At 46.0% G+C, this 21895-nt stretch overlaps 2 protein-coding genes across 3 annotated transcripts; one reads left to right on the top strand and one right to left on the bottom strand.

The window, feature by feature from the left end:
• Positions 1–1530: 1530 nt before the first annotated feature.
• Positions 1531–7338, bottom strand: rad51ap1 (RAD51 associated protein 1). Of its 2 annotated transcripts, none has more exons than XM_035427253.1 (9): positions 7213–7338; positions 5589–5635; positions 5180–5309; positions 4303–4409; positions 3813–3899; positions 3489–3638; positions 2942–3130; positions 2622–2759; positions 1531–2514 (listed from the first exon to the last, which is right to left on the bottom strand). In XM_035427253.1, coding segments are annotated over exons 1-9 (978 nt in total). In that variant the 5' UTR covers positions 7215–7338; the 3' UTR covers positions 1531–2386. The 2 variants fall into 2 exon arrangements, with proteins under 2 accessions (XP_035283144.1, XP_035283143.1); XM_035427252.1 differs by lacking the exon at positions 7213–7338 and adding an exon at positions 6064–6398.
• c7h12orf4 (chromosome 7 C12orf4 homolog) lies at positions 6580–20274 on the top strand. The gene is made up of 14 exons (XM_035427251.1): positions 6580–6708; positions 7243–7436; positions 7859–8004; positions 9598–9779; positions 10101–10200; positions 10383–10504; positions 11438–11544; positions 11738–11935; positions 12422–12550; positions 13946–14017; positions 14160–14362; positions 16515–16572; positions 16852–16919; positions 19088–20274. Exons 2-14 carry the CDS (start codon positions 7259–7261, stop codon positions 19178–19180), a joined length of 1656 nt encoding a protein of 551 aa, XP_035283142.1. The 5' UTR covers positions 6580–6708; positions 7243–7258; the 3' UTR covers positions 19181–20274.
• Positions 20275–21895: the final 1621 nt, after the last annotated feature.

The following is a 21895-nucleotide window of genomic DNA, read 5'->3' as shown; positions in this document are numbered from 1 at the left end:
CAAGCACATAACCATTCCAATATGACACATGATCGCGGCAAACCTCTGGCTGAACGTGGCAGGAAGTGTCCAGACTCCAGAACAACTTCTGAGAAGCAAACACCTGTCAGCCAGGAAACAGAGCTGTATGTAAGCAAATAAGTTAAATACCTGTAACTGATACAACATGCATTTTTAACAGGGGTCTTCCATTAGGGTTGGGAAATCAAATCCCCCATTCTGCCCTACCACCGCCACCAGCAGACTCTCATTGTGTGTGTGGCAAGGACATCTCCAACACCTGGCCTTTGAAACATAAGCGCCGCTTTCTCTGGGCCATCTCCAATGCTACATGGCATTCAGTGCAAAGCAGCCCCACTGTTCACAGCAGCAAAGGCTACATCAGCGCAATCATCTATATTTCATACGTCAGGATCGGATTGCCCTACTTTCTGTGGTGCTTCACATGTAAGGCAAAGCTGTAAAGAATTATTGCAATATTTTTATTTTAGTTTTAAACATAGATACATACATGATCAGCAGTCTTGTTCATCCACACACGACATACATTTAGAGCACATAGGCAACATGTTTGACAAAGGGTATCTTCGTATGTGGCATATATGCCAGCAAAATGTTTTTTTTTTTTCTTGTAATGAGACACAAGATGCTCTCGGTTAGAGACAACTCTTCTCCATGCACAGATGCAAACACCAGACATTAAACCAATACAGGAGAGGAACTAATAAAATGCACAAAGCATTTCAATTATCTTTAGAAAAGTCACATCCTACAACACAGAAAAGTCCATGACAGATCAATCTGTGATTTTTGTGAACCAGCTATTCACCCTTTTCATTAAAAAAAAAATCTTTTTGGAAAATATGATTCCGTTTTTTTCCCATGCCTTTTGGAATTCAGGATACTGTACATCTGTCGGATCACTGAGACACACTCCACCAGTTTGTGGCGGTATACTATACACACCATCATCCACGTCCTCTGAAGGGTGTGTAGCCAGACGTTGCTTCTTTCTCTGAAACTGAAAAGCTCAGCCATGCTGTCACTGCACCAGATGCAGGCAGACTGCAGGAGGAGTCCCTGCTAAGTGACGAGATGGGGGAATAACACGTGGATAGAGCCACCCACGGGTCACACTGTGGCAAACTGTTGTCCAGTGGGGCTCCTGGCATAGAATGCCAGGCAACAGTTGACACTGGCACTACCAGGATTTCAACCAGACTGTGAAGCACTTCACAACGCCACTCAGCTGGATACAATTATGAGGAGACAGCTGGGTGCACCTTTCGAAAGCCTGTCAGTGAGGAATTTCCTAAATGATAAAATTTTATGACTGCTCAAAACTGACTGTCTTGTGTCACTATACTTTTAAGACACCTTTCCTCTTAACATTTAATTGGCACGCTGTCTTTTAAATGCAGCACCCTCCTCCATCATCAAGAATAAAACCATGGATTTCAGAAAAACTGTAAGTGCCGGGAAATCAGTACAGATAAAATGTTAAAAAAAAATGACTTGAAGACTTGAAACTTTTATTCCAAGGTAGAGAATTTATTACATTTCTATGTACAAATTTACAATTTTGCTAACCATACACACACAAAATAAAGTCAGCAAAAGCTATTGGTAAAATATTATTCAGCATAAAGAATTCTTGTAAAATACAAATGTTTTAGGACATGTGACAAGTATTTAGCGTGCATGCATGTTTGTGCATTTCAAATGCTTGCCTGTAAGTCTAGAACCTGACCTCCATCGTACACTCGATGGCAGAAGCCTTATCATCAGCAAGAGCTTTCCATTCCAAAACTAACCTGTTCCAAAATGTCTTCTTCCCATAGATGACTTCTGAAGAAGATAAAGAATCGTCTGTTATCACATAATTCATAAGATTATGATACAGACAGGGGAAACCTGGTATAGAACAGCACCCCCAATCTCAGATGTTTTGTTAGTACGGCCCGATTCGGGAGACTTCAATCACGGCCACGGAGCCATCCAGCAGGGGGAGCTAGTGCACCGTTGTAAAATTTTAATGGAATTTCTGGTGCAATTTAGGGCAAAAATGCTAAAAAAAAAATAGCTTCCTTAGTAGACTGAGAGTATTCTGAGAAATTACTGAAACGTTTACTGAATGAAATGCATCGCTGCAACCAAATGTAGCAGCAGCACTACAGCTAAAATAATATGAGGTTCCCACTGATGCTGGTGCTAAGGTTGTTCAAACAGTTCACATGCAGCAGAAGAGCATAGGCTATGCCAATCTACTGTTCAATAAATACATCCAGCATTACAGAGAAATAATGACTTTTTTAAAAACAGACAAAATAAAAAAGTGGCCAGTGTGCACACACTGTTTTTCACAGAGTTTGGGGGGGGGGGGCAGTCAGTGTCCCGCAGCACTAGGGTGCAGGGGCTTGATCCGGGCCAGGCGGGACAGCCCCAAACGCAGCCCTTGCCCCGGAGACTTTCCCTGGACACTCTGTGAGGTGCCGGGACTCCTTCCAATTTGAGCTGGGGAGGAAAAAAAGAGGCCAAATTAATCATAAAAGAGAGACCAAGTATTGTCCTTGAGCCACCGCTTCATCTGAATGGGTTTGAATGAATAAATGCAAATATACCTGGAGGGTTCCACTTAGGCAGTCTGCCCCCTGCTGGACTGAGAGAGACTGCAGGTCTGGACACCGGGGGACTTGAAGCTGGCTTCTTTGTAACGGACACAGGCACGACATCTGACGGCCTACGTCTTACAGGAGATGCTGGTGTGGGGGCGAGGTGGAGGTGAAAAGACACAAAGATACTAAAAACACAGGAAATGGAGAGGTAACCTGGCCACACTTAGTGTTAAGGGACTAAAGTGCAGTTTAAATATTCAGTTTGCCTGCAGAAATTTGTCTGGGCTGGGCTGTAACATCATTGAGTTTGACCCTTAAAAAAATACCTGCAGCTTGTATCTTGGATTTAGGGGATTTAGACGGCTTCTTGTCCTTCTTTAGGGCTGGTGGCCCGGCCATTTTCTCCTTCTTCGGTTTCTCTGCCTTTTTCGGTTTCTTCTTCTCCGCTTTCTTCACAGTGAATTCCTCGTCGTCACTTTCCTCCTCGCCGCTGAAATCTGCATCGCTCTCGGAATCTGCATTTCAAATCGAGCCGCCGTGTTAGCACTGCTGCAGTGGAGCCGACACGAGTCACAAGGGCACAACACACAAACACAAAATATAACAGTAATAATAATAATAATAATAATAAACTTTATTCATATAGCACCTTTCATATCATAAAATGCTATGAAAAATGAGCTGTGTAAAAATGTCCACACTAAAAGGTGCGTGCACGCGCACACACACATTAAATTGCTCTTCAGTCTCGTTCACAACCCAGAGAAATTTTCATTTGAGGAGAAGTGGCAGTGACAACAGAAGTACTGAGAGAGTGGGCATATTTTCGGGCCAGCACCTCGCTTTGCGATGCCAAGTGCTGATGCAGCATACCTGGTGTGCAGGTGGGCTGGTAGTCCTCATCTTTTCTGCCCCTCTCCTCCTGCTGCACGTGCCTCTGGCGCTCCGCAGCCTTGGAGGCGGCCTGCCTTGGCCTGGAGGGGGCGCTAGGGGAACCACACTCACCCGTGATCTTATCCGGGCCTGTGGGAGGAGAAAAAAGCCCCTTTACTAATCGGACAGGGGAAATGCCATATCCCCTTGGATTTCTACTTCAGCTGCATTACTGAACGTCAACTGAAAGGAATCTCAGCATGCGTGACAAGGCATGACACTTCAGAATGTGCAGCAGCACCAAAATCTATGCACCGCATTTACCCAAGAGGTTGGCGTCCACGCTGCAGTTTGAGAGCAAAAGCGATGGAGACACAGCTTGGGCTTCTGAGAGGGGCTGGTCCTTTCCACCTTCACAAAAAGTCCAGAAATACAAAAAAAGTTAATTTTTAAGGAAAATGTGATCCTTTTACCCGAGGTCAACACATTGTCCTGTCATTGACCTTAACATAGAGCTATAAAATGATATTCAATAGTGAGGGGAGAGTAAAGCTTTGTGAAACACATAATGGGTGAAGCTACCATATACTGTTAATCACTAAATTTTTAGAACCTTTCTAAGACTTGACTCTCCATAGGGAAACACATGGTTGATTCAGCTCAGTCAATAACTAGTAACACATGTCAGTTAAACCATTTTTATTGCTCCCAAAGCCCCACTCTCCCATAGGTGATATACAGCAGCATAATAGAGCCCAGAATAATAGCAGACTTTTTACAGTGTAATATCAATGGGTAAAAACACAGTGCTGACCTTTGTCATTGGGTGACAGTTCCGCTACTGCCTCTGGGGTCTTGAGCATAGACAATGTAAGGGCTGCTTCTAAATCTCTGTCATAGAGTTTGTCATCCAAAGATAATCTGGCAGAGACGAGGCATGTTCAGAGTTGTTCAGCGTTGCACGGTGTTCATTTATAGAAGTCCTCGTTTTGGAGGACTGTCAGTGACAGACACCACACATTCCAGCATCCTTCCAAAGGCCACCACTTTGAATGGTGAATCAAAAATACATTTTGAGAGAACAAATGCAGCATTTGGAATTCAAAAGTACACGCAAAGACGCTACACTGCATTCCAATCCAGATTGAATTACCCTCGTCCAATATTAAAGCCTAACAGGTTATGCTGTGGCACTGCGCTAGTCAGAAAGCACACTCAGCTACACGTCCCGGGTATTCGAGGAGGTGAGTAACAAGTGACACAAGCCAACTTCCAGAAAACCTGAACTACTACACTCAGGCCTGCTAATGTTCCACTGCACTGCGTTGCACCATGTGACTGAATTTGTACAGGAGCACAGGTGAAGTGGCATAGTGAAAGGCTCAGGATGAGGCATAATACCAACAGATGATCCTTCTAGAAATGAACTGACATCCACAGGTAAAGACTGCTTGGCAGCAACCCAATACAGTGACAGCTTCAATCTAATGTAATAACAAGTGAGGATATTTTTTGTTGCTTTACAGTGTCTGCTGAACTCATCAATTGAATTCACATTAAACTCAGAGGTCGTGTTTAAGTCTGATAAAAACTGTATGCAAACAAAGCCGCTATTTATCAAGTCTAAACTGAAAATAATGTTCAGGCCTCATGAAAGAGCCCCCAAAACAAGCAGGCCGATGGGTAGCTACCTTTCCTTACAGTTTCTGGACTCCTGGCTTGCACTCTTACTCGCTGGCTTTGAACTCTTCAGCTCCGGCTCCTTCCCAGACACTCTGGCCTTTTTGTTGGGAGGTGCTTTTACACAAGCAAAATCTTCATCTAATGCAACAAAATCAAAAACAGTCAGAAGCACTGAGAAGCACCATCTAAACTGAAACAACAAAACAGTCGTCATTTAAGAAAAAAGCTATATAAAATAATTTTCATCCTATTCAGACTTCAGTATTAAAATAATACATAAGAAATAAATGTCCAGCTGGAACCTCCCATTCTACCACTTTTATATAATCTTATTTGCCTTATTGTGTAATAGGGAACTAATATGATGTACTGTACTTTCTAAGGTCTGAGTAGCATGTAGGCTATGCATGCACCTACCGTCATCAAATTCTTGTATGTCAGAATAATTTACCGGCTTCTTACTCCTGCAAAAAACCAACAACAACAAAGAAATGACATCAGGTCAATGATGCAGAGCAAGTCGTCGCCTATGTAAGCCCGTTTCCGCCACAAAAAAGCAGGCTTAATTGTGACTTTATTTCTCGCAATTAATAGCTAGCTAGCCAATTACCACACTACAGCTAATGGGCAGGCTGTTATAGGCGTATTATTACTCCAGCTAAATTAATGTACAATTAAGCTCAATAATAGCATTTCAAAAAGCTATATGATGTAACAATTCATTGAAACAATATAATTTTCTTCTGCGCTACCTATGTAAAAATATAAGTTAAAAATATAATATTAAACGCTAGTTACATTTTCAAATAGGATGTCTAGTTAGGACATCAACTGTGTAGTAAATTAGGATAAGCTTGTTCACACCGATCGACAGGGGTTAACATATACGCACCTTGAAGGCCGGTCCATTTCAATATATTTTATAAGGTCAACTAACGTAAAGCCAAAAGAGGAAACGATCACAAATGCATCTTATTTTATCCCGATAGCTAACGTTAGCATGCTTTATTTTCCATGTGAATGCTTTTAATTGAAAGATCAATGAAAAAGGACAAAACAAAATAACATTTAAAATAAAAATCGTGCTAAAATGTGCTACAACAAGAAACTGGCAGGATAATTTGTCAGAAAAATAAAAACTGTTAAAATTAACTAGCTACAGAGTAACCACTGTTTTGGTCTTCTGACAGACCGTCATCCCGCCTGAAAATGAACTGGGCATATTCATCTTTTGATTCGAATTCATGAATCGTTTCCCGACAGATTTATAACGTTTTCTATAATAGGCGGTAAATGTGTTTATATTTTTTTAAATGATATATATTTAAAGTCATTGTTATTAATTTGCTATCAAACGGCAGCGTGTAACTACATTTTAACATGCTATGCTAAAATATCGAATCTGGTTTTCTGAAAGAACAGTTATCACAACCAGCAGTCAGCTGATAGGGGAAAGTCAAGTGATGCATATGGCTAACTGTTAAGAAAAATAAAAACATAGTGGACCATAAACTAAGCTACCGTTATACCAATTAAGGTGAGATGTGTTAAAGAACGTGTTCCTGAATACCCGGTTTCATATCTGATGGAAATGTATGCTCGTCAATTCGCTTCAGGTTATCTATCCAGCATATACTTGCTAACTAGCTAGCTAACCTGATTTTTTTAGAAGACAACTGCCAGGCTAGTTGTATACAGCTGTCTTGGCAAGCAGGCTATATAGATACTGAGCTATCCAGAATAAAATACTGCTGCTTGGTAGCTAGCTAAGTGATTTGCTCTGTACGTAGCAATATGATCATTAAGTTCTGGATTCGAATGAATGGAACCTTGGGCGGGGTGCTTTTTCACAAGATCGATATCAGTCGGATTTTCGCTCGATAGTTAAATTGCTTAGTTGAATCTCATATCATCTTAGCTAAATAATTTCAGTAAAAACCAGAACGCTGCCAGAATGTGTCAAGTTATATTTAGAATCTTTCTACCATGCAGTTGAAATAAAACAACATATGTTTAATTGCTCGGTGGTTTTAGCACTCACATAATTATATTCTGTTGCTTGTCTTCCCAGCTCAGAATAAGAGAAAATGAAGAGAAACAAAGGCAAACTAAACACCACCGAAAAGGAGTTTTTGTTCGAGTTCACAGCCGGGAAGCAGCGCTACGCCCTGACTGTTCCGCTGCAATTCCCCATGCAGGAAAACGTCAGCGACCTCCACGGGAGGCTGATGCTTCTTCACAAAATGCCATGCTTCATTGAAAATGGTGAGGTTTTATAAAAAATATTAAGATGGGCTTCTGCAACGTGGCAGGAGCAAGTATTGTGTGAACAGGGACTGTTTGATAATTTATTTGATGACGGTGAAATAAACAGTCAAATCAATGAGTGAATTTGGATAGCATATATTTAAAGAGCTTCTAAGCACATATAGCCAGACATTTGTGCGCGTGCTAACCCTGCTATAATTATATTTTTCTCCTTATATCTTGCAATATTTATTTTGCAATCATAAATGACAATATCCATGATTTTCAATCCTGTATTATTTTTACAGACATGTATTGTGTCCTCTACTCCACAAAACCAAAGATTGCATTGATTGATGAGTGTAATAAGCTTGTTTGTTCAACATGGTATCTTTTAACCAGTGCTAATGCCAGTGCTAATGTGGTGTATTTCCCTCTAGACCTGAAGAGTGCCCTTAGCAGCTTCATTGAGAGAGAAACGATTCAGGATTATGACAGAGATGCAGAGTTAGCCTTGCAGAGACTCTCAAAGGGAGAAGTGGACACTGACCAGCTCGCAAATGCTTGGGCCCGAGCCTACTCTGAAGTAGGTACACAGTAACCTGAAATAGAAGGGAAAGTTTGCAAGCCGATATGCATGGTTGCTTCAGATGCAACTGGGGAAAAAGGCACCATTTTGTCCATTCATCTTGGCTGAGTCAGTAACGTCTGATCCTCATGGTCACAAACAATGAAAATTTTCAGTCTCGTCACTGTCTTTCTCATCCAGTACACCCTGCACCCAGCAGATGGGGGTGTGGAGTGAGTGGGATACTGCAGAGATAGCGACAATGATCCATTTTAATTGGATGTAAGTTTTGAAAGGACAAAATAGTACATGTTAAAACAGTAAAAAATAATAGTTTGAAACAGAATATCCTTTGCTTTTCCGCCCGATCATCTGTGTTCTCCATTCAGACTACTGGAGTTTAAAATCTGCTGTCAGTTACTCTGACACTTATAAAAGGAATGCACCGTCTAACCCCCCCCCCCCCCCCTCCCCGCCCAAAACCTCCCTCCATACCTTAAAAGCGATGTTGGGTCATGTATACAGTACATACAAGATAGCCCTTAACATTTACTGTAGTGGCACACAGGTACACATGGAAGCCATCCAGTTTATATAAAGGGACTCAAAAGCATTTTATATCATCCATCATATTCATCTTAGTCACCTAAAGACTCCTGGACCCTGAATAGGGGAGGTTGATGCCTTCTCAGATATTAAATATTTTTTTCTGTAGGCAAAGGTCAGAATTTGGCTCCACCTTTTATGGCAAGATTATTTTCCTTCATCTGGCTCATTCTGTGGGCATTTTTTCTGGCCATCGCCCTTCAGACGGTTTCCTCTTGTCGGCAGTCTTGTCCACATTATATTCAGTGCAGATCCTCTTGCCCCATTTGCATATACGTGTCATTCTAGTTGAATTGAGCAGATTTTCCTGGCCCATTAAATCTAAATCCCTTCTGTATTTTGTTTTATAGCCTTCCTCTCGTGATCCAATGTCATCCTTCTCATTTCAATATGTCATATCCTGTTTGTCATCTTTCTGTTTGCCCTTTAGACTGATTTTGCTGATCTGCACTGCAGTCCAACAATGACAAGCATACCTGAATAGGCAGCCTCTCAGTTAAACTACAATTCTTTAATTGGCTAATTTCTGTTTTGATCTGTTATTATATACCCAGCCTAAGAGTAAAATATTGAATTCTATCTTGAGTGTTCTTTAAAAATCATATTGCATTACTAGCATTTAGCAGATGCTCCTATCCAGAGGGATTTGCTCAATTTTTTTTTTTTTATTTATTTATTTATTTATTTATTTATTTATTTATTTATTTATTTATTTATTTATTTATTTATTTATTTATTTATTTATATATATATATATATATATATATATATATATATATATATATATATATGTATATATATATATTTTAAATAGCGAATCTGTGGTCTTTAGGTTGCCAGGCTAGTTCCTTACCCATTATAGTACTCTGCTGCCTATTTTGTACCCTTACGTGTTTTTTAAATTACTATTCAGTTCTGAATGTGTGATTATAGTTTGTTTAATGTTCTGTCGCCTGTGCTTGAGATGAGGTGAAATGAGTCTGACTGTGGCTGTGAATGACACAGACCACCCTGGAGCACGCCAGGCCCGAGGAGGCCAGCTGGGACGAGGACTTTGCGGACGTCTACCACGAGCTGATCCACTCGCCGGCCTCCGACACCCTGCTCAACCTGGAGCACAACTACTTCCTGAGCATCTCCGAGCTCATCAGCGAGCGCGACATGGAGCTGAAGAAGCACCAGGAGAGGTCTGTGCGCAAACGACTAACAGACCAAAGTGCCTGCAACCACTGCTCTGTACTCTGTGCTGGTGTTGGGTTTAGTTTGTGTGCAACATTAAAGGCTGATTCTCTTTTCAGTCTATCCACTTTCATTAATCATGCTCTTATATAATCTTTAAAAAAACAAAATATTCTTATCTGCAGCATTACAGTATGCACACAGAGTGACATGAAGTGTGATGTGATTATTTGCCCAAGCAACGGGTGGAACAGAGAACAGCGGGAATGAGAAGGTTCGGACCACATCTTTTCTGAAGGCGTGTCTTACGCTTTTCCGGTGTTGTTCAGACAGGTGGTGGAAATGGACAGAGTGATGCAGGAGCTGGGGAATACCGTGAGCGACCAGGATGTGAACGTCATGGCATCACAGCACTTTGCTGCCCAGCAGGTAACCAGCAGGGCGAAGGTTAACGCGGTGCACGGATGGCCTGTTTCAGAGTCTCCTGTTTCACTGGCCTCCACAGATAGCAGATGAACAACATTAGTCACTTTAAAGTGAATGTGCATCTGCATGGTCTGCCACTGGTTATTCCTCTGTGATCTGACTGCCCGTTTACTGTGTGTGCCCAGGTGTTGGAGAATAAATGGGCCAACGAGCTCAAGCAGGTGACAGGTATCCAGAAGCAGGAGTATCAGGAGTGGGTGATCAAACTGCACGAGGACCTGCAGAACCCCAACAACAGTAAAATAAAGTAGGTCCATGGTTCTCAGTACGTTGTAGGTTGTGTGTGTGTGTGCGAGAGACAGAGAGTGTGTGTGTGTGTGTGTGTGTTTGCATGTGTGCGTGCGTGCATGCATGTACGTGTCAGGAAAGCTGTGTAGCTCTCTGTGATGAGTGCAATTCAGCAGGTTTACTGAAAAAAAGCCCTAACACTTCAAATCTGGGACAGAAGCGAAATTGGTTAAATCAAGATAACGGTCAGTTGAGTCAGGTGGTTAGAGGCTTCGACTGAAAGAAAGCCTGCAGACATCGTGGGGTGAAAATCTGCTAACACTGCAGCTCTCCTAAAATGAGCTGTGCAGGCTTTGATTTTGACTTTTGCCATCTTCTGAGGAAATAAAAAGGTCACAGTGCATTCGTCCTTGGCATTTGAATAGGGGAAGAGGCTGAGGATGCTGGCATTTTGTTGGCAGGTGTGCAGGCCCACCCTGCAGCTTACGCCTGCCTGTTATTTGAATCTGTAAGGGTTTATTTCTGAGGTTGGTTTGTTGTTGGATGGGAGACGTGGAAAAAGCAGGTTGCTCCTGCCGTTGCTTAATCAGTAGGGTGTAGTCTTCTCTGTGTCCGTAACATGGCAACATGGTGCTCCAGGAGACATCTTGCTTTTTCTGGATGGGACTTAAACCTTGAAACCCCTGCTCACTGCAGGCATTCGAGGTCCCATGGCACTCACGGAAAGAATTGGGTGTCGATGCCCTGGATCGCTCAATCTGGCAACCTAATTATCTCCCCTTACAGCTGACAGGCAACACAATCTGTTGCACTCACCCTCCCATTGGCCCCCTAATGAGATTTCACCATGTTGTGACTGTGGAAAGGAAAGGGGTGCTCAGTTAACCCATTTCCCTTCCTTGGCGAATGAAGGCTGCATTTAGTTGAGAATGATGAGATGTGTTTCCCTCAGCGAGGAGATCAAGGTGCAGCCCAGCCAGCTGACGGAGCCCCAGGAGTCGGGCGACAGACGCTTCGAGGAGCAGCGACAGCTGGAGGAGAGCTTCACCATCCACTTAGGTACCGCATCTCCGTGGAAACGCAGCGGCCAGAGTAAAAATAAACCCTAACGACAGCCGCGGGATTAATACTCCCTTAAACCGGGCGTGACCTTTGGACTGAAATGTGAAATGAGTTGCGTCGTGTTTATGTGTGCGTTTTTGATTCCCCCCCCCCCCCCCCCCCCCCCCGTCGGTGGCGTCCCGGGACGCAGGCGCGCAGCTGAAGACCATGCACAACCTGCGGCTGGTCCGGGCCGACGTGCTGGACTTCTGCAAGCACCGTCGCCACGGCAGCGGCGGGGTGAAGCTGCGGCGGCTGCAGACGGCGCTCTCGCTCTACTCCTCCTCCCTCTGCGGCCTGGTGCTGCTGGTGGACAACCGCGTCAACTCCTACAGGGGCATCAAGAGAGGTGGGAGGGGCCTGCCAGGGCGCGGCCGCGGCGTCAACACCCATCAGGGTCCCGTTAAACGGCATCTTTTACAAGCTGTTCTCCCTCTCTCAGTAAAACTACAGAACGTTAGTAAGATGTCTTCAGTACCTTATGTACCCATACCTGGGTGTGCCCGTAGTGTGTTGTAAGGACAGGAGGATACACAGTGCTGAGCCAAGATTTTCCATTTAGCTTGTCTAGGCTCACCGATTATCTATGGACTAGAGACAAAGCTTTGTATTGACTGAACTCAAATTTTATATATATGTATATGTATAATTTGAGTATATAGTATGTATATAAAATGTATTTAGTAAATTAATTAATACTATAAACATAGTGTTCAAAAATAATTTAATAAATAAGTACATACATTCATACATATCCAAGCTGTTATGTGCTTTTGCAATATAAGTAACTAATGTCCTTTTTATTACCCCTGTCTTCACCTCTCCCCCCACCCAGATTTTGCCATCGTGTCCAAGGAGTGCACAGACTTCCACTTCCCGCGGCTGGAGGAGCAGCTGGAGATGGTCCAGCAGGTGGTGCTGTACGCCCGGGCACAGAGGAGCAGCAAGCAGAGGGAGCAGCCCGGTGAGTGACAGGTCCTCGGCCCGCCCACGCACACCGCACATGTGCCCCTGCTCCGCCTCCTCTGCCTGCGGAAGGAGACGCTTCCTGTGGAGGGCTGTCATTTGCCGGGCTGGTCCATGGAGCAGGAGTACCGGCAGAGTTGCAGGATGTGAGGAGCCATTACTGTTCCAAGTGGCCCCCGGAGTTGGGGAGGGACTGGGCCTCAGAATGGGGAGGGACAGTTGGAGTTTTGACTGGGCCCCGGAGTGGGGGCAATTTGAGTTTTGACTGGGCCCCAGAGTGGGGAGGGACATGAGAGTTTTGACTGGGCCCCAGAGTGGGTGGGTGGGGGGGGCAGTTAGAGTTTTGACTGGGCCTTGGAGTGCGGAGGGGGAATTAGTGGCCACCAAGCTGGGGGGGGCCCACAGCCGCATGTTCCACCCTTTCCCACAGTGCTGCCCACAGGCACAGACCAAAATATCGGCCCCTGCCTCCTCACCCATTCATTCCCCCTGCCATTCATCCTTCCCTGCTTTTTCTCTCTGCTCTGTCGCACGCCGTCCGCTCAGCTTAACCGAGTTCAGCCCTGGTGGTTTCTGCCAGTGGTGCAGCTGCAGCCAGCTGTCTGTAAGTTAAGCCCCGATGGTGGCGTTCCGTTGACACCATGCTAAGCGTCTGCCTGCATGCTAACGCAAATCAGAAATAACCGACGTTAGGCCGCTGCGATTGACTTTAGTGAATTTGTGAGGGATGGGTGTGAGTGCGGCCGTGTGGTGGACTGTGCGTGCTGACCGCCGTGCGGCCGTCGGCCCCTCAGGGGGGTCCTCTCCGCTGTGCTCGCGCGCGGTCGGCCGTGTCCCCCCCGTGAGACTTCGCGCTAAGCGCACTAATGGGCTGAAAACAGGAAGGTCTTTATAGCGGGACACAGGCTCCATGTGAAAATAAGAGAGGCGGGCGGAAGCAGTAACGTGCAGCCCCGTGGAAGAGGTCGCGGTCGCTGATGTAAAACGGGCCCCGTGGCCCCGGCGGGGCCGTGTTTGTTTACCCAGGCCCGGGAGCAGAGGCAGCAGTGATGTCAGCCACGCCGTGCCCAAACCGGGAGCCGCGGATGTGGTCGGCGGGGGCGAGGCGTGTTTTTGGATGTGATTGCCTGTGCGCGTCGCGAAACCGCCAACACGATTCTTATCGTGGCCCGCTCCGCGCACGAGGAGGCTCTTCTCTCCCCGCCGCGGCACGGAACATTCCGGCGTGGGGCCGCCCGGGCCTTATATGGCCGTTCCTTTCACGGGCGTCGCTGCTACTTCCGTCCTCAAAGATTTAAAAAAAAAAAAAAAGAAAAAGGGAAAGGTTGTAATTGCACCGGAATGGCTGTTGACTGTGTTTTGTTTTTTTTGTTCTTTTTTTACACACTTACAGAGGTCCCCAGAAACGGAGCCGGTGAGGATAAGGCCAAAAACCTTGAGAGGAATCCCTCGAACATCTTACCAGGCAAGAAGCGCTAAAAACAGCATCGCCTTGCTCCTGCTCTGACCTACATTTCTGAGCCACTCTGAAACGTCTGGAGTTTGACGTCGCGCGGATATGACACGGCGGCCTTGTCAGTGACGGCCCCTTTTTTTCCGCTCGGCAGGCGAGTTCTACATCACCCGGCACTCCAACCTGTCCGAGGTGCACGTGGTCTTCCACCTCTGCGTGGACGACAACGTGCGGCTGGGCAACATCACCGCCCGCGACCCCGCCATCATGGGCCTGCGCAACATCCTCAAGGTCTGCTGCACCCACGACGTCACCACCATCACCATCCCCCTGCTGCTGGTGCACGACATGTCGGAGGTGAGAGACGGGGGAGGGGGGGGAGACGGCACTCGCGACAGAGCGCCAGCTAGCGTAGCGCCGGTGGGCTACGCTCACTTAGCAGAACCTGCGCCGGCTGAGACTGCTACGCGCTACGAGTGTTGTTCACATCCCTGCGCTGTTAGCCGCTCTGCGGATGAACAGATGCGCTACGCACGTGCGCTTGGGTGTGAACGCTGGCCCGCTAACACATTTCCTCCTTCGCGAAAGAGGCGGGGCTTGGCTGTCAGTTTAGGCGTCGGTGATTTTTTTTTTGCCGTTTGCATCGTCATTGTTGCATTTATTTAGATGATACTGAGTGCGTCTGAACGAGGTCACTCGGGTAGTTAGCCAGGTGACCAGTCGTCTAGGAACACCCGTCTGGTAATTTACGTGGCGTGTCAGACGCAACAGAGGGCAAAAGGGGGACTTAATGTCTCATTTCCGTAAAGCCGTTGTTGTTACTGCAGGCTGCGGGGAGACGGGGGCGTTTGATGCGCTAATGAATCACAGGGTCGTCCCGTTTTAAAGTTTAACCGCGCTGCGCACCGTCTCCCTCCCAGGGGACTGTGCTCTGAGAGCACGCTGATGTCAGTGGAGCTGATCAGCTGGCCGGCTCCTCCGGCTGCGGTTAGATGAGTGATAGAGAGACGAGAACATTGTGATTGAGAGGAAATTAGAACATAAACTCCGGCCATTAATGTGTCGGGTTTATGATGCAGTGGATTGAAAGGCAGCCCTCCCTTTAGTTAAACAGTGGCTACGGCAACAGGAAGCTGCCCAAATAGACCCAGCGCTGAGTCTGAGCAGACTCGCTTTGCATCTCTCGACCTCTTGCGTTGCAGACCAGTTGGAATCTTTGTATTTATTTGTTTACAAATTACGTATTACCTTGTAACGTACGTAATACTTTTGTACACTCAGCCCTTGTTGTTTTTACTACGTAGTCCATTACGTAGTTTATTCAAGTAGAGGTGGAGAAATAATGTAGAGTCAGTGGCCAGTTGCTGTCCTGTTTACTTCAGCCTGGTCATACTTTTCCCATGATTCACAGCATGGAGGTTCTTCAGGAGCACGGCGAGACAGAGGGTCAGCGTCAGCCTTGGCGGCGTTCGTTCGTTTGGGCATTCCCACAATGCAGCGCTTTCTAAACAAGCCAGCGCTCGATGGAAGCCACTTGGGCCTGAAAGGCTCCACCAGCTAGCATGCGGAGCGCTCCTTTCTCAGAGGAAGACTGTTTATAACAATGCGCACTCTGCTCAGGCAGCTGGGAACCACAAACACTGAGCTCAGTTTATCCATTTAAAGGTCAACACCGACGACAACAACTAACGGGAAATATCAAACTGTTTGAGAGGCTGTTCATGTAATGAGGAATTAGTCATTTTGAAAGGGAGCAAGATTACCCTGTTGGGTTCAGATGAAGTGAATAGAAGCGTATGTTAAACTGCAGTCATTTATATTCTAATTTCATTCAGTTTAAAAGTCAAGAGTTGTGACAGACATGGACGAAGCAGAGAAAATGGGCATAAAAAGAACAACATTTTTTGAGCTCTGCCTTCAAACCAATTTGTATTTTATTTTTTGCTTGTGGTTTAACGGCTGTACATTTGTGCTTCCTGTTTTGAGTCCATATATGAACACCGCCGGTAGGAGACAGATTATATACCTCACCACGGTATGCACTCTGGATTGATTATATACATGTCTTTGCTGTATATAGACTGAGCGGAGTTTCGGAAATCCGGTTCTAAAGCTGAGGAGCGGTGGGGAGTGTTGTTTCAGCGCTCGAGTGGCCCGGGGCTCGGGTTTCTATTGGCCAGAACGGTTTCCAACCGCCGCGAAACCACGGTGACCGCCGCCCCAGCCCTCGCCGAGGCCCCGTGTAGGCCCAGGAACCGCGGGGAGCTTGATTACTGTTCCGGAACTTTGTTTTTTTTTTCTCGTGCCTCCGTTTTGGAAGCTTTTTTGGCGAGCGTTTATGCGCGCGCACTCGTCCGGGCAGGGGGCTAATTGCTGATTGCCGGGGAAGTGAATCAGCAGAGAAAAATAGGCGCTGAGTTGGGGGGGGGGGGCGGAAGGGTTTGGCAACGCACTGCAGTGGCTCACAAGTACACCGCCCCCCCCCCCCCCCCCCTCCTCTGCCCCACAGGAGATGACCATACCCTGGTGCCTGAAGAGAGCCGAGCTGGTCTTCAAATGCGTGAAAGGTGAGTGGGAGAGAGCGAAACGGCAGAATGTATCTTTGGGCTCTTTCATCACCCGTGGGCAATTTGTGGGTCTGTGCTGACATTTTTTCCAATCGGCAAACCAAATTCAGAGCCGGTTCGGGGACCGATGTTTTGCCAGTCAGTGGAAATAATGGACATGCGTGTGTGCGTGGGGGGGCGGGGGGGGTGAGTGAGTGACAGACTGAGTGAGAGACAATGACAAAGAGAGACAGCAAGCATAATAACGGTACTGACCGTCAGTTTCGTCTTCCCCGACAGGCTTCATGATGGAAATGGCGTCCTGGGACGGAGGCATCTCTCGGACGGTCCAGTTCCTGGTTCCGCAGGTGAGGTGTCACGTGACGCTGCGTGGCCGCAGTGGTCTGCAGTGCCCGCCCCTGTTAGAGCTGACTCCAGCATTGTGTCATCTGTCCTCAAAGAGCAGCAGCATCGCTGTGCTCAGGGCGACCTGCGTCGTCAAGGAGACAGGATGACACAGCAACAGCGATAGAAGTAGCGCTCCCATTGAACAGCAGGGTGGAGCCATTCCGAGTCTTACTAGCGGCAGGTCTGTGTGCTTGCCTGTTGGTACTGTAGCTGCCTCTCCGCATGACTTAATGCATTAGCCTGTTCCTCATATAAACCTGAATTGGTTCAGTCTGCTGTGTACGGAAATGCTATTTCCGTCCCCGCGGCAACCTGGAATTACTGTTGGTGGGTTTAGAACACCAGACTCTGTGCCATTTCCTTGAATACAGACAGACCATCTCCTTTCCAACAACAGGCTCATTCTATAGTGTTTAAAGCAGGCAGGTACAGATATATATACAGTAATAGTTTTGTCACTTCAGTCGTTATGGTGAGCAGGGAACAGTGGTCAGTTTTCAGATTGCAGCTCTGTGCTTTAGAGTAAACACTTCTGTATGTGCAACATCTAACCATTACAGATGGGTCTGTTCGGCTGCTTCTGGGTTTGGATTGAAACTTATGATGGGAGAGGGAATCACCCTCTCATATTTTTTCTGTTTATTTCTCTCACAGATTCTTTTTTCTCTTTTTAACAGCATCCCCAGATTCACAAACTCAGCTGTCCTGCAAATCCCTGTAACAAGCTTTTTTTATCCCCCTCATAACTTATTTAATATCTCTGCGCTTTTGAAACTCCTATTTTGTGAATTTTAACTTAACTTAATTTTGTGTTTTCATGTTAGGGTTGAGACAGTAGTTACTTATTGGTGCAGATTGGCTGTAATTGATTGTTTAATATAAATCCCAAGTCCCTTAGTTACTGGGTGGTTCTTGACAGAGCTGACCTGGATTCACAAATATTTTATTTATATATTTAAAAAATATTTCCTTAATCAGAGCTGAATGCTTACTTCAGATATTGAGGTAAGGTAGCCCTTCTTAAGGTACAACTGCAGTGACTAAGCCTGACTGAGTGACTAAGACCTGCAGCCTTTTGTTAGCACTGCAGCAAACTGCTGCCCCAGATTCTCACTGCTGTGCACTTTACTGTGAAAGGAGTTTCATTCTTTTACACGCGCACACACACACTCACACACTCACACACACACACACTCACACTCACTCACCCACACACACACACACTCACTCACTCACACTCACTCACCCACACACACACACACACTGACACACGCACTCCCATCCACACGTGCACTCACACACGCACACACACGCACACACTCACACACGCACACACACACACACACACTCTCTCATACACTCACACACACTCAGTCACACTCACCCACGCCGGGTTTATCTCGATGGGCATGGCAGCTCTCAGGGGCTGGGTGATGTGTTGGCAGCGCGAGGCGTGGGGCGTGGCGCTAGCCTGCCAGTCCGCGGCCGAGCCCGCTGACAGGCTCAGGTGATAAAAAAGCATCAGAGGGCTGCCTCCCTGCTCCGGGCGGCTGGCCTTACACTCCGACACCTTTCAAAATAGCAGCGCAGAAACGGCGTTCCTTTTCCGCACCTCGGCCAGGCACGCACATCTAAATATACGCGCTGTCTGAGAGCTTTATGGGTCACTCCAATAATCAGATGCTTATTGGGGGGCCTGCTTGTGTGCTAACCTGTGGTGCAGCCCAGTGAATTTCACTCTGAACCCGCAGTAGAGAGATTACACCGAACCTGGGCCTCCTTTGTTAATGCTGCATCTGAGCTTGCAGATCATATCTGTATTCAGGTGTCCTATCGATGCATTTGGTTATTTATATGTCACTCATAGCCAGGTCAACTGACAAGCCCATGACTAGATGGTCTAAAATGTATGTCAGTTGATGACCATAACCACTGTGATGTTGTCATATTTTTTGCATCTTTCTGTTGTTGTCATTTTGTTTTAGCTGTAAAGTATATATTTAAATATCGTCCTTGATGAGGTAGAAAGGGTGTTGCTTGGAGCTGTACTGGTCCTGACCCGAGCGGCGGGGTTTCTGCTGTATCGGGTACGCAACGAGCCGACCGTTTCTGCTTGTTCTTCCCGCAGAGTATCTCCGAGGAGATGTTCTACCAGCTGAGCACCATGCTGCCTCAGATCTTCCGCGTGTCCTCCACCCTCACGCTGACCTCCAAGCGCTGATGCGGCGGGCCCCGCCCCGAAGACCCCGACCGATGGGGGGGGAAAACGCTCGCGTAAGACGGCGGCGTTTGGCGGCTCCTACATCGGGGGAGGGTCCTGTTACGACGACTGCGTCTGCGACTGCGCTCACGAGCTGCGCGGAAGCTTTCGTGGGTGTACCTCGCATCTCTGAGCGCGTTTCCTCACGCCTGCCCGCCCACCCCCCCCCCCCTTATTAACGCCTTCGCCACAGCGCCCGCTGTGCGGCTGTCCGGGCATTTACAGTTCCACGAGGGAGGAAACTATCTGCAATGCAGAGGCTTTCTCAGTTCTGCAGTGGGAAGTCTTCTCGCTAGCACATGCGTGCGGAGTCTTTTTTTAGACAAAAAACTTTTCTCAACTTTGCACTGAACCTTCTAAAGTAATCTGGTTGATCCGTTCACTAGAGCCTTGTCCCGTGTTGCTACTCCACCTGTATGTTGACCATAATGTGCAAATTCTTGGTAAAAAGGCAAATTTTTTCCTGATGCAGAAACCACAGCCACGCTAGTGTCTCTGCTGCATTGCAGTGCATTACTTACTTGACCAGTACTGTAGGATTAACATTCCCCTTTTCGTCCACCAGAGTGCAGTATTCTCAACAGAGCTGGACACAGTTGTTGCAGTTTTGGGCAATTGTCTAGTCATGTTCCTCTTGGCGTCTGAACGTTTCTTCGTGCTGCTTCTGAGTTTCTTGAATTTTTAAAAAGTCTGCTGAAGTGAAATATTTGTGCCATAAACCTGAATGTGCAAGTGGTGGGACAGAATGGTTCTTGAAATAATGCTTAATTAAACTGGAACCGAACAGTCATTATCCTTTCTGCGTATCGTATCACATTTCCCATGGATAAATTCATGGATAAATTCAGTTTGGTTTGAAGGGTCCTACTGTACATATGTGTAAATAAGCACTGCATAACCATGTATTCTAATTACGAAATATTATAGGGTGAACTATGTTGTGTGGTTTAATTTGCTATTTTGTGGTGTAGCCGTATTTGATGTGAATGGTGACTGACCACACCCTATTTCTTCTGGTTGCCATAGGTATTTATAAAACATGTAATGCTTATGAACATCTTGTGTGGGGTTTGTTCATATTTCTTTCTCTGGTCAAAACCGGCTAAACAGCACATTCTGTTCAGACAAAGCCCCAATTGGTAGGATTTGAATGCAGTGCCTTCCAAAAGTATTCACTCCCCTTGAATTTTTTTCACATTTTTCTTTGTACACCTTATGATTTTGTGGCATTTAAATTTTTTCTCCTTTACCAACACAATAAACACATTTATGATGCAAAAAGTATTTTTTTTTATTCAACATTAAGAAAGAAAGACAATTCTCCTTTATTAAAGTATTCACCCCCACCCCCCAGAGTCAGTACTTTGTAGATAGGCCATTGGCAGCCATTATGGCTCTGAGATTTCTCTGTATTAGTATTAGCTGTCTGTATTAGCTTTGCACATTGTTTTCGCAAATTCCTCCTTGCAAATATACCCTTTACTCTGCCAAGTTAGATGGACAGCAGTTTTCAGGTCATACCACAGATTTTCAATGGGTTTAAGTCTTTTCTTTGACAAGGTCATTCCACAATACTGACTTTTGTTTTCAAGCCATTCATTAGTTTTTTGCCATGTGCTTTGGGCCATTGTCCTGTTGAAACATGAATCTTTTCCCTAAACACAGGCTGAAGCTGGTTCTCATCAAGGACTCGCCTGTATTTGGTTCCATACATATTGTCCTTGAATGCTACAAACTTCCCAGTCCCTCCTGCTTAAAAAACCAACCCCACAGCATCGTACTGCCGCCACCATGCTTGACAGTAGGGATGGTGTTACCTGGGTGATGGGCTGTTTTTGGTTTTCGTCAAATGTAGCGCTTTGCCTTCGAGCCAAAGAGCTCAGCTTTGGTCTTACTAGACCACAGCATCTTCCAGAAGGTATCGGGATCTGTCAGGTGTGGCTTAATGTTGGCCTTTCTCGGGAATGGCTTCCATGTGAAGTGAATCTGTGAAGTGCTGAAGAGATTGTTGATCTCCGGACAGTTTCTCCCATTTCAGCCAATATATGAGATTCTTTGCCGTTCGATTCATCACAGTTGAGAATAGCCTGAAATTGTGTGTGTCACATCCAAACTGGAGCCATATATTTAGGAGAACACGTGGCAAAATCATCTGTTGAGAGAGATCACTGCAGTTAATATGAACAAGTTCTTTCCTCCAAAGGCTGTGACAGAAAGTTTGAATCGGTCCTGTTTGCGAGCAACTTTGCAGCTGTCTGCTGGCAGAGAACGCGAATCCATATCTATGACTCACCCTGTCAGCAGTGTGCCACCCCTAAGCAGTCACTCTTCTCTGTTAAATTAGCGTCATTATGATACCCATTGCTGCACATAGAGCCACCCCTCCTAAAATCTTTGTGGTGGGCTGAGCTGCTGATGGGTGTCCCTTGAACAGCCAGACCTGTATGAAACCCAACAAAATCATAATTTAAATGTAAGTTCTCTGAAGCTCACCCCTATGCTCTCTCAACATGACTAACTGAGGGAGAATGAGTTCCTGCCCATTGTCTTTTCTTACACACCTCCAACCACAACCACTACCACCACCTGGGCCTGGTTGTAGCTGTACTGTTAGAGAAGTGAATAAATGTTCATTATGTATGGAGGAGGGAGTTAAGGAGCTAAGTGGAAATATTG

The sequence above is a fragment of the Anguilla anguilla genome, chromosome 7 (genome assembly GCF_013347855.1).
Source record: "Anguilla anguilla isolate fAngAng1 chromosome 7, fAngAng1.pri, whole genome shotgun sequence".
NCBI classification, from domain to species: Eukaryota; Metazoa; Chordata; class Actinopteri; order Anguilliformes; family Anguillidae; genus Anguilla; species Anguilla anguilla.
Note: the sequence above shows the minus strand (reverse complement) of the source record. Positions and strands in the feature narration are given on the sequence as shown.

Coding starts and splice junctions, on each gene's coding strand:
- rad51ap1 (XM_035427252.1), bottom strand. Junction 3,900..4,302: donor ACTGTCACCCAATGACAAAG/GTCAGCACTGTG, acceptor CTTTTTGTGAAG/GTGGAAAGGACCAGCCCCTC. Junction 2,515..2,621: donor GCCTAAGTGGAACCCTCCAG/GTATATTTGCAT, acceptor TTTCCTCCCCAG/CTCAAATTGGAAGGAGTCCC.
- c7h12orf4 (XM_035427251.1), top strand. CDS start 7,259: ATGAAGAGAAACAAAGGCAAACTAAACACCACCGAAAAGGAGTTTTTG. Junction 9,780..10,100: donor CTGAAGAAGCACCAGGAGAG/GTCTGTGCGCAA, acceptor GGTGTTGTTCAG/ACAGGTGGTGGAAATGGACA. Junction 12,551..13,945: donor CAAGCAGAGGGAGCAGCCCG/GTGAGTGACAGG, acceptor ACACACTTACAG/AGGTCCCCAGAAACGGAGCC.